Source organism: Mus pahari, chromosome 13 (genome assembly GCF_900095145.1).
Source record: "Mus pahari chromosome 13, PAHARI_EIJ_v1.1, whole genome shotgun sequence".
NCBI classification, from domain to species: domain Eukaryota; kingdom Metazoa; phylum Chordata; class Mammalia; order Rodentia; family Muridae; genus Mus; species Mus pahari.
This window is the reverse complement of record NC_034602.1, coordinates 92715793-92727123: the sequence shown is the minus strand read 5'-3', so window position 1 is coordinate 92727123 and position 11331 is coordinate 92715793. Positions and strand designations below refer to the sequence as shown.

Genomic DNA, 11331 nt, shown 5'->3' with positions numbered 1-11331 from the left:
AACCCGGTACAGAAATAAATATCTTTAAGTCTTTATAGACACTTTTTCAGGGTGGGTCGAGGCGTTCCCCACCAAGAGATAGACAGCTATATGGTGACCAAGAAGATACTTGAAGAAATTCTTCCTCATTTTGGGGTACAATGGTCCTGTCCTGCCTTTGTCTCCCAGGTAAGACAGGGATTGGCCAGACAGCTAGGGATAAATTAAAAGTTACATTGTGCATACAGGCCCCAAAGCTCAGGACAGGTAGAGAGGATAAATAAAACCATTATAAATAAATAGCTCTCCTACCTTTTTGCTCTTCAGGGTTAAAAACACCCCAGGACAGTTTAGATTGACCCATATATATTACTCTGGTAAAAATAGCCTCTGTACATAGTGCTGATGTGTTGCTTTCCCAGCCTTTGTTCTCTAGGCTCAAGGAGTTCGAGAGGGTGAGACAGCAAGTGTAAAAGCAACTTTAGAAGGCCTACTCAAGAAAAGGAGACCTGCAAGCCTTACATCACCTCCAAGATGGAGATTCAGTCTACATTAGACACCACTGTGCAGAAAACCTTGGGACTCGTGAAAAAGCCCTTACCTTGTACTCCTGATCACCCTACTTTTTACCCTTATGAGATCCTTTTTTTTTTAAAATTTTGCTTCTGCTTTCAATTATAGGTCCATGTGTGTTAAAGCAAGTCTTGGTACAGTGCAGCTTTTAGTTTTTAGACAATAGTACCATGCCCTAAAAAATTAAGTGCATCAGGGAAAAATAGTGTCTAGTTCTAAGATTAAATGTGATGCTAAAAAAGGATGGTTTGAATCCTGGTATTCCCGGCCACCATGGATGACCACATTGTTCTCAGCCCTAGCTGGGCCTGTTCTTTTTGTATGCCTAGCCCTAGTTTTTGGTCCTTGTATAATTAACAAAAGCATGACATTTATCCAAAGTCAGATAGATGCAGTAAAACTCATGGTCATGCAGAGACAGTATCAACCCATAATTCAATATGAGACAGAGCTGAGGAATACTGGCATTTAATTCTATTATTAGAATAAGAGTCAGAAAAAGAAGAGGGGTATGAAAGGAAAAATTATATAAATTCAAAGTTTGGAAATGTAAAATTAAAAGAGTAAGTTTCAAAAATTCAAAGACCCAGGGCTGGACATTAAAATATAAGCCCAGCCATAAAGATAAGGAAAAGAATGCAGGAACTGGGCTATCAGGACTGACTCCACAGCTGTCTGGCAGGAAGGCACCCTCCTTGTTCACTGAGAATCATACATCAACCAGGTGACCAGCTGCCCCCAATAAACCTCAGGCCCTTTGGAATTTCCTGCCACCNACAGCCTTNGNNTGTTTAANTGAGCCATATGTTACCAAGGACAGCTCTGCTGGAGAAGAGCTGTAANCCCCAACTCTCTTTGTGAACTCCCTCCTCCTCCCCCTTCCTTATGGATTTTCTTTTAAAAAGCCCTCAGTTAAAATGAAAAGAAATGAAATTTAGGGCCTAGGATTCATGTAACTTATGAGGTGTTTTGTTGTTTTGTGAGGTTAGAAGCCTGACGCTGAGAATTTAAGGTTCAAATATGTGAGACATAAAGGGTTCCTTTGATGTAAACTTAAAGACAGCCTGGGTTACCTTGAAACCAGAATCAATTAANCACAGAGACAAGAGAGAGAGAAGCAGGAAAAGGAAGCTTAAAAGTGCCTGGAGTCATAAATTACTCGGATGCATGGTCACTCTGATAAGTCCCAGGTTTCTGACTCCCCAGACCTCTATTCTGCTGACTTGCTATGTTTGAATAAACCAATCGCATGTAACCGCGCCAATTCTCCCCACCCTCAGACCCTTACCCTATAAAGACCCCAAACTTTTGGGCCTAGGGGTCGACTTCTCTGTCTCCTGCATGAGATACGAGTCCACCCAGAGCTCTGCCATTAAAGTACCTCGTGTGTTTACAACAAGAAGGTTTCTCTGTAGTGTTTCCCTGGGACACCCTGACTCCTGTGACCTGAGGACCCGAGGGAGTTCCTCACGAGGGGGTCCTACAGAGGAAATAACTCCATAAGATCCAGCTGTAAGGCATTTTCTCAAGTAGTGATCAAGTGGGGGAGGGCCCACTGTAGGCGGTGCCATACCTGGGCTGGTAGTCCAGGATTCTATAAGAAAGCAAGCTGAGCAAGCCAGGGGAAGCAATCCAGTAAGTAACATCCCTTCATGGCCTCTGCATCAGCTCCTGCTTCCAAGTTACTGCCCTGTGTGGGTTCCTGTCCCAACTTCCTTTGTTGATGAACAACAATGTGGAATTGTAAGCTGAATAAACCCTTTCCTCCCCAACTTGTTTCTTGGTCATGATGTTTGTGCAGGAATAGAACCCCTGACTAAGACATGAACCATGCTTGATTAAGCCTATTACAGGATGTAGGCAAGTTCCTTCTGGCATATCCCTGTGGGGTGTGCCTACTGATTTTCTGCTATAGGGTCTACAAGTTTTTCCTCACAAAGAATTCAGGAAGCTTGCTTTGTTTACTATTAGTACAAGAGAATTACTGCCAGTACTGAAGGGTAGAGTGAGTGAGTGTGTGTTGTATCCCGTTTCTCAGATTCCCAGTGTTCCAGCAGCCAACAATGTTAAAGTGCACTAGCACACCCTTTACTAACTCTTTACTAATATTTCCCCCTTCCTGTCTTTCTCATTTTAACAATCCTGTTGCTGGGCATGGTGGCACATCCCTTTAATCCCAGCACTCGGGAGGCAGAGGCAGGTGGATTTCTGAGTTCGAGGCCAGCCTGGTTTACAAAGTGAATTCCAGGACAGCCAGGGCTATACAGAGAAACCCTGTCTCGGAAAACAACAACCAAAAAAAGAAAGAAACCAGAAGGAAAGACTGTTTGGGGGACCAACAAAAGGCGACAAGAGAAGGAAAGAAAAGAAAGTCTAGGAAGAATAAGAACAAAGTGTAGTGATATACATGCATGAAAATCACAGTGAAAACTTTCTGTGCCCTAAATCATATAAATTAAAGACATTAATTCAGTGAGGGGGTGGGGGAACCCACCATACATGACAGGTACACTGGGAGTCTAAAACTTTACATTTAGTGTAAAAACGTATAGATGTGTTACTTGTATCATTCCATGACACAGAAAATAAGGTGCTTTCCCAGGGTTTATGCTATGATAAAAGGCAACCCTCCCCCCCTTTCTTATGGAAACAAACGTGTTTTCAACACCACGGTACTATGTCAAGTCTTTATTAAGTAATGTACACATTATTACAATTAAGAAATTGTTGATTGTCCAAAGAATCTTGTATATGTAAAATCTTAACTATACCCATTAAAGAGGGGAGACTACCAGAAAAGTGACTAGGGATAAACTTCACAGGACTAAAGTAGAAAAATATATGAACTTATATATAAACGGAAAAAAATAGAATTCTACAAAAGTTTACAAGTTAAATGAGAAACAGTGTAATAATAAGCATCATAAAAGATGTTCTAGTGACCATAATAGATGTACGACACATGGTCAATGCACATGGATACCACATAATGAATGCACTTCAAGTTGAAGTTTGTTCACTTTGTAACAGCACAGTACGCATACATAAATACATACACACAATAATACCCCTGCAATGCAAAATCCAATACCTAGGAAGGAAAAAATTAGTGCAGCATATTCAAAAGAAAATGATTGACGTGGAGCCATCAGAATCAAGAAAACATGGTGTGCCTCGCTTCTGTGGAAGCTGAGAAAATGATTATCTACTCAGCAGTCTGTTGGAGGTTTGGTATATTCTGGGAAGTCAATGAGTTCTTGTGAATTTCAAATATGGTTCGAAACCCAGGACGTTCTTCTACCTGTTCTCTTCCTCTGGCTTCTCTACCAGCTTGGCTTTGTTTCTTCTGAGCCCCTAGCTCTCAAAGGGCCGAGTTATTCAACAACTGGTGTGGTCACACAGGCCCTTAATCCCAGCACTCAAGAGGCTGAGAGCCAGTGCATCTCTGGGAGTCTGAGGGCAGCCTAGTTTACACAGTTAGTTCCAGGCCAGCCAGGATTAAATAGTGAAAACCTGTCTTTGACAGACACAAAAACCAAAATGATACTGAGATATAGGTTTCTCCTATAAATTTTGTAAGACCCTCTCTTAATGAAAACTACTGCTGATACTTTTTAGTGGATCCCTTCTGCAAATATATAAACCTACAATACCCAAGGCCCCTCACTTAAAAATGAACTGAATTTGCATTATATGATTCCATTCTGAAATATAAGGTTAAGAATATTTGAGATATTAAGAATATTCTAGATATAACGTAAACCAGACCTTTTACTTTTACAGAGCTTTTATGCACCTCAAAACTTTCTTAAAATACTGCTTCCCATGTACATATTTGCTGAGTTAAAACTTTCACTGCATACCAAAATATTCAGTGTTTGTCTTATTAGTTTTTTAATATTAATTTTGGTTATAAATGAGACACATAGGAAAGAAAAATGGTGAAATTTCTATGCTAACAAATAATTGAAAAGTCAAATGTAGTAAGAATTGAAGGCCCCTTCCAATCCTACATTTTATCCTACAATTTATCTTTTGGGCTTTCCTTGCCAAACCTGAAACAAAAGCTAAATAACACAAAAATTAAATGACGTGCTTAGTGCCACAAACTGGTATGGCGCTTAGCATCTATCTCAACTGTTCACAGACATTTTAGCACAGTGGCTACATACATATCCTTTCTCTGCACCCCAGAAAGGTTGCTGAAATACGACTCCTTCCTTAGAAGAAAGATGTGCAGTAAGCTCCGAGTTACGCCTCAGTGGAATGAAATGTCATGCTTTTCCTTAGCATCTCGCACTGACTAACGCGGTGGATTGTGGCGGCTCCACACGAACTCAGAGGCTAGTGAAGGCTCTCCTCTAACTTCCAAACACTGTCACCTGAAGACACGGGCAGGGCAGCAACTTGGCATACTTTCAAAGTTTTCTTCTTTCTGAACTCAGTATTTACATCTAGATTTCTCATATGAGAAAAGTAAGACAACCTTCCTTGAACCACGGGTTAAGTTTACGTAAAATAAATTAAAGTGCAGAAAATTATAACAACTGGTCACAAAGGCCAGCATCATAATGCAGCCAGGGTATATAAATACAGAACTTGTCATTGCCGTACTGGACAGCCACCTCTGGATGTCTCAGGAACACACAATCACGTGTGGATTACGCATGGACGTTGGCACTTCCGTTTCCACCTCCACCTTCCAGGCCCTCTGCAGACTGCGAGGAAGGAGGGCACGAGCTTCTGGGATGCGGCTGACCACCGAGTCCCACTTGTGTGCTTACATCATGACCTGTTTGCGAAGCTGCATCATCCGATTCCCAGCGCTCCAGCTCTTCCCGCACCAGGCGCTCCATCTGCTCCCTGTGGATCTCACTGTCCCGACCCAGTCGCGCATCCTGACAAGGGATTTAGAGAAACAGTGGAAACCAGGGCAGTGTGTGCTGTACGTTATATATTCTACACAGAGAAGGGGTTAGAAATTTTAGGTGAGGGCTGGTGAGATGGCTCAGTGGGTAAAGAGCACCCGACTGCTCTTCTGAAGGTCTGGAGTTCAAATCCCAGCAACCACATGGTGGCTCACAACCATCCGTAACAAGATCTGATGCCCTCTTCTGGAGTGTCTGAAGACAGCTACAGNCTGCCCGATCTACATAGCGAGTTCCAGGCCAACCCAGTCTCGAAAAACCAAAAAAAAAAAAAAAAAAAAAAAAAAAAAAAAAAAAAAAAAAAAGAAATTTTAGGTGAAATGAGCTATAGTAACGCAAGACTACAGATGGGAACAGTAAACGATAACAATTCTGAGCCAGTGGGATGACTGTTTACACAGCTGTATCTTCTACCCTGATGGCAGCGCTCTTGGAGGAAGGGGAAGGAACCTCATGCCTTATGATTACTATTTGATCTAAGGCTATATATGGAGGAAGAAAAGCACAGTTACAAAATGTGATGTGTTGATAGCTTTTGGTGCTGCTTCTAGGAATTTGGCATTTGTCATTGGGCTCGGACAAGGAAGTAAGCTCAGATAAAGAATATTAGAAACCATGACCATGGGGCTTTGTTTACTGCTTTGCTGAATGACTACCATGTGTGGTCTCTTTGTTTACTACTTAACTTAGTCATTCCCTTGTGTGGTCCTTTTGCTTACTACTCTGCTTAATTACCGTCTTGTGTGATCGCCTTGTTCACTACTTCGCTTGATTACTTTGTCTTTGATCTAAGAGCTGACCATGTTTTTTTGGATGTACCTAGATGATATAAAAGCAGACTGGGAAAGAATAAAGCTGCTTCAGTCTCAGTACTGGCTGGAGTCATACTATAGTTTTGTCTAATTGTTTTTTTTTTTTTTTTTTTTTTTCATTTTCAATCCTCCCTCCCTCCCTTGAGACACTGTTGACTGACAGACCTGGCTTGGTCAGTGATGACGACCTTTATGGTCTACTGAACTAAAGAATGTTTCTGCTCACAGGAGGAAAAAACAAATCTGAAAATAAACGGGAACAAAAGCAATGTTAATAACTGTTAGTACATTAATATTATATTGTTAATAAATATAATTTTAACTCTATGCAACCTTAAATAGCTTTTACTCTTCTTCAATACTTCCAGCTAAAAATTGTCATGGGTGAACATTTCTATCCTTGGTGTCCACCTGTCAGCTTAAGCTCATGACTGTTTACCTCAGCCACACCATCCAGCAGCCGTCCTAACACCTCTCGTCTCTTCAGCTTGGCCCGCTCCATGATCTCCAGCTTGACAATCACAGCGTCAATCTTGGACACAATGCTGCCAATGGAGTGCTCCATGCGGTCCACTCGCCTCACCAGTCTGCAGGGGACAACAGTGAGCAGAGCCTGTGACAGTCTCTGTCTCCCCAGCCCACCCGGTTTTTCCAATGGGGATGCCACCATAGTTCTTCTTCTTCTTTTTTTTTTTGGTTTTTCGAGACAGGGTTTCTCTGTGCAGCCCTGGCTGTCTTAGAACTCACTCTGTAGATCAGAATGACCTTGAACTCAAGAAATCCGCCTGCCTCTGCCTCCCAAGCACTGGGATCAAAGGCATGCACCACCACTGCCTGACCATAGTTCCTTCTTAACCAACAGGCTAACCCAAAACACTCTCTATGTGTTCACAAGACTTATTCACAAACTGTTATAGGCAGGAGCAATGACCTCCATTCTTCTTGCCAATAAAATTGTGTCAAAGGCTTTAAAAAAAAAATCTATGCCCACCCTTTAGTCACAAGCACTGTTTTTAGGAAGAGTTCTAGAGGAAATTTCATGATGTAATTTTGTGCTACAAACACAGTCACATATACAGAGTTGCTTTTTTAATACTGCAACACTGGACAGTAGCTACGCTAAACACCCAGTGGGAACTCATGTAAATAAATTATAGCTCATCTCTACAACACAAATTATACTGTGTCACAATGTTTCATGAAATGGAATCATAAATAAATAAACATGTTAGTAGTGTGCTGTTTTATCATCTCACCATTTTGAATACAAATATTTAACTTCCTTAAACATGTCAAATGGCAATGATTTGAGTTCTCCCTCCAAGGTTCCTCTCTCCGTGATCCTAGTGGTTGAAGGGAGCTGCTGAATATGCTGGACCAGTATTCAGCCGCTGGCTGCATGCCCTGGAGACAATGCTCAGTTCTCAAGCAACAGTATAAGGATTCCTGTTCAAAACTACTTTTGTATTATTATTTTTTAAACTGCCTCCTCTGCCTCTTTTTCATTATGGACCGCACAATTTTAGGATTTTTTAAAAAAGATTTATTTATTTATGTATTTATTTATTTCATGTATGTGAGTACAACACTGTTGCTGTCTTCAGACACACCAGAAGAGGACATCGGATCCCATTACAGATGGTTATGAGCCACCATGCAGTTGCTGGGAATTGAACTCAGGACCTCTTCCAGAGCAGACAGTGCTCTTAACCGCTGAGCCATCTCTCCAGTCCCCTCAAAACTACTCTTAAAACCTCAATCCTTTTAAAGGTATAGAAATTTTCTTATGATCACATGACAGATAAAAATCATTTATCAAAAAGACAAGTAAAGAAAAGAAAGAACTTGTGGCATTTAAAAATGCTTGCTTATTTCTTCAAGTAATGTTTAACAGGTTTGCTAAGAAATACTGCAAATTCGAGACACTCATAAAACTGCAAGTAGAATAAACTCAGGGATGCACATCTGGATACACAGTGAAGGTGTACAAAGAGAAAAGCAGAAAAAAGTGAAAGCACCAAGAAAACACTGATCTACAATGTTCAAAGAATCACATTGAGCTACATTCTAATCAAATACAACAAAGGAAATGAGAAGGAAATAAAATATGCTCAAGTAAAGAAAACTGGAGAGAATTCACTGCTGGAGACATCCTTTATAGGAAAAATTTCAGACCAAAAGCATAATTACATTCATCAGAATGCTGATTTTTTTTTTCAGAATGCTGATTTTTTTCAGCATGCTGATTTTTAAAAATGAACACCAATAAAGGTAACCATGTGAGTACAAAATAAATACAATATACTTATTTCTTCCTTCACAGTTAAGAAGCAACTGTGTAAGACTTGTACGTAATAAGATTGTTGGACCTGTAACAGAAATGTAATATATTTGACAACTCCTCAGTGAAGGAGGTGGGTGAGAGCTAAGTTTTATTGGGGGAAGCAAATTATATTGAATGGTAACCTGAATCCAGAAGACAAACTTGAAGACAGTGATGGTTAAAAGAGCATAACATATACACAGATATACATATCTATCAACAGAAAGTACAAAAGGAGGAGAGAAAACATAATCAGGATTAATATTTCTTTATCTTACAAGATTAAGTACAAATGACCCCAGAAAGCAGATATAAGTGCAAAGTTATCAATAATGACAAACTCTGAATAGTGAAACAATCTAATCAAAACTCAGCAATCTCCAAAGGAGATCCAACTCTATGATGCCCACATAGCTTAGTCTTTAATTACAGTTATTTACTGTGTGCGTGCACATGCTGTGGAGCATGGGTGGAGATCAAAGGACAAGCTATGGCCACTGGGCTCTCTCCTTCCACCATGGGATCCCTGAGGCTCAAACTCAGGTCTTCAGCATCTCTAATCACTGAGCCACCTCACCTACATGACACATATCTTACAATCAAAGATGCAAGATGTTGAAAATAAAGGGTCATAGTGTTAATATCATGCAAACTGCAATGGTAAGGAATGGTAAGGAATGGAGTGGTTATATGAGACAAAAATGTATTTTTTAAAAAAATCTCATACTGACAGGAGGCCTAATCTATTAAAGACTTACTCATTACAAACATGTATGCAACTGACAGCTTCAAATCACACTAAGCAGAACTTTCTCGAATTAACGGCACAAATTAATAACTTAATAGATATGTTACCTCACTTTCAAAAGCCAGATAGAAGTAAACAGGCATAAAATCAACACAGAAACAGGAGATGAGAAACTGACAGGCACCTACAGAACAGTGAGCGGCAGCAGAATGAACATTCTCCTCACTACAGGAACAGTGAGTGGCAGCAGAATGAACATTCTCCTCAATGGCATAGCCTGTGTTAGGCTGTAAGACATGTAAACACACTGACACACACGTAAATGGTTACAAGGGCGCTGAGATCTGTTAAGACAGTTCTGGCTGGACGGAATGTGGAGGAAGGTAACATTTCCTCTGCTTCCCTAACTTCTGATCATGGAGATCACTTTAAAAAGGAAAGATACAATAGAACTTATTTGAAAGAAATGACATTAGTCATGAAGAGAAGTAACTGTCTAACTGTCTAACATCAAGAGAAGCTGTATCATCTCATTCTGATCCCAGCCAGCACAAACCTGGGGAAAACTTTGGTACTTACACTTGGTACTTACACTTGGTACTTACACTTGGTACTTACACTTGGTACTTACACTTGGAACTCTTCATAGGAAACCCCACTGGAGATGCTTCCCCTCCTCCTGGAGCTATGGCCACTGTCTTCGTCATCCTCCTCCTCAGAGTCATCCAGGCTTCTGGGGAAACTTCTGCTGCTCATCGGACGTGCTAAAGAGCTGTGTTCCAAGTCTAGGTCCTCCTGAAGAATATGGGGCCTTCCAGTGAGGGGCCAATAGACCAAGACTTCGCAAAAATGTTTACCAAAGTCTTGGGCAAGCAGAAAATGGGGTGCTCCTCATCAGGGCTGTACATTTTTTTATTTCATGACTCGACAACATTTTATATTAATTGACAACATTATAACTTGTACGAGTAAGCCAGGTGAATAAATAGACTACTAATGTGTGCACCGAGGGTGTCGGGGAGAGAAGAGGAGAAAGGACTAATTAATATATAGAGATGCTGAGTCCAGTCATCCCCTAAACTGCTTACCCTCTCTTTCTCCAAGTCATCTCTCATCTGTTGATGCTCACGCTCAGTCAGTTCCTGGTCGCCGTCCTGGTCATATTTAGTGAATATGGCCTCAATCTCTGCATCTGTATGGCCCTTCCTGAAAGTATTGAGAGAACTGAAGTGAGTTTATTCTGCACATGGTCCAGCCCTAACACTGAAACATCAGAATGCAGGAGGGAGACATATAGCATGTTCTAGGAAAATATCTGCTTCCCCGAATGAAGAGCGTTTTTTTTACCAGTACTTGGGGCTGAATCACCCGCTCATCGCCAAGAACTCGAACAAGGCCCTCACCCTTTCAGGTCTTGCCGAAGCTCATCGAAGTTTAGCTTGCCACCGCCTTGCCGGAGACTCTCTGAAATGGCATCTACGGTGTTTCTTTTAAGTTTTAGTTTGACCAGTGCTTTTTGGCATCCCTATTGGAAAAAGAGAAAGAAAAGAAAAACAAACGACATGGTTTTGTTTATTCCCCTTTTGAATTTTGTCTTTCAGTTACAGTGGAACTATCGAAAGTTCGATGCTTAGCAGACGACTGCTATTCAAGAAAAATGTGCTGGTGAAAGTAAGGGGTGTAATCTCAGTCTTTGATAACCCTGAAGGAAATGTTCAATGAGTCAGGGACCAAGAACCTCTTCTATACACTTACATATGTATATGTTTATATTAGAAATATAAAGAGATAAGTCTGTCTCTCTGTAGTCCTCTCTGTGCTCCCTGTTACCCACTATGCATGCATGCCATAGCTGTGTGCTCCCCAGAACACACAGAAAAGTGTAGCAGGAATGGCTTGTTTATTTTTTGTATAATAGTAGGGACTTTTGATATAGGTAAAAACATTTCTTTTTTTTTTTTTTTTTTT

The 11331-nt window shown here is 40.7% G+C and overlaps 1 protein-coding gene across 1 annotated transcript in view; it reads right to left on the bottom strand.

Moving 5' to 3' along the window:
• Positions 1-3225: 3225 nt before the first annotated feature.
• The window catches only part of Pkd2 (polycystin 2, transient receptor potential cation channel), a 44485-nt gene continuing 36379 nt past the window's right edge, over positions 3226-11331 (bottom strand). Inside the window, exons 11-15 of the mRNA XM_021210260.2 lie at positions 10767-10888; positions 10452-10569; positions 9995-10158; positions 6732-6879; positions 3226-5450 (exon numbers count right to left, since the gene is read on the bottom strand). Coding sequence (XP_021065919.1) covers positions 5214-5450; positions 6732-6879; positions 9995-10158; positions 10452-10569; positions 10767-10888 — 789 coding nt within the window. The 3' untranslated portion in view covers positions 3226-5213. The remainder of the gene's footprint in view (positions 5451-6731; positions 6880-9994; positions 10159-10451; positions 10570-10766; positions 10889-11331) is intronic.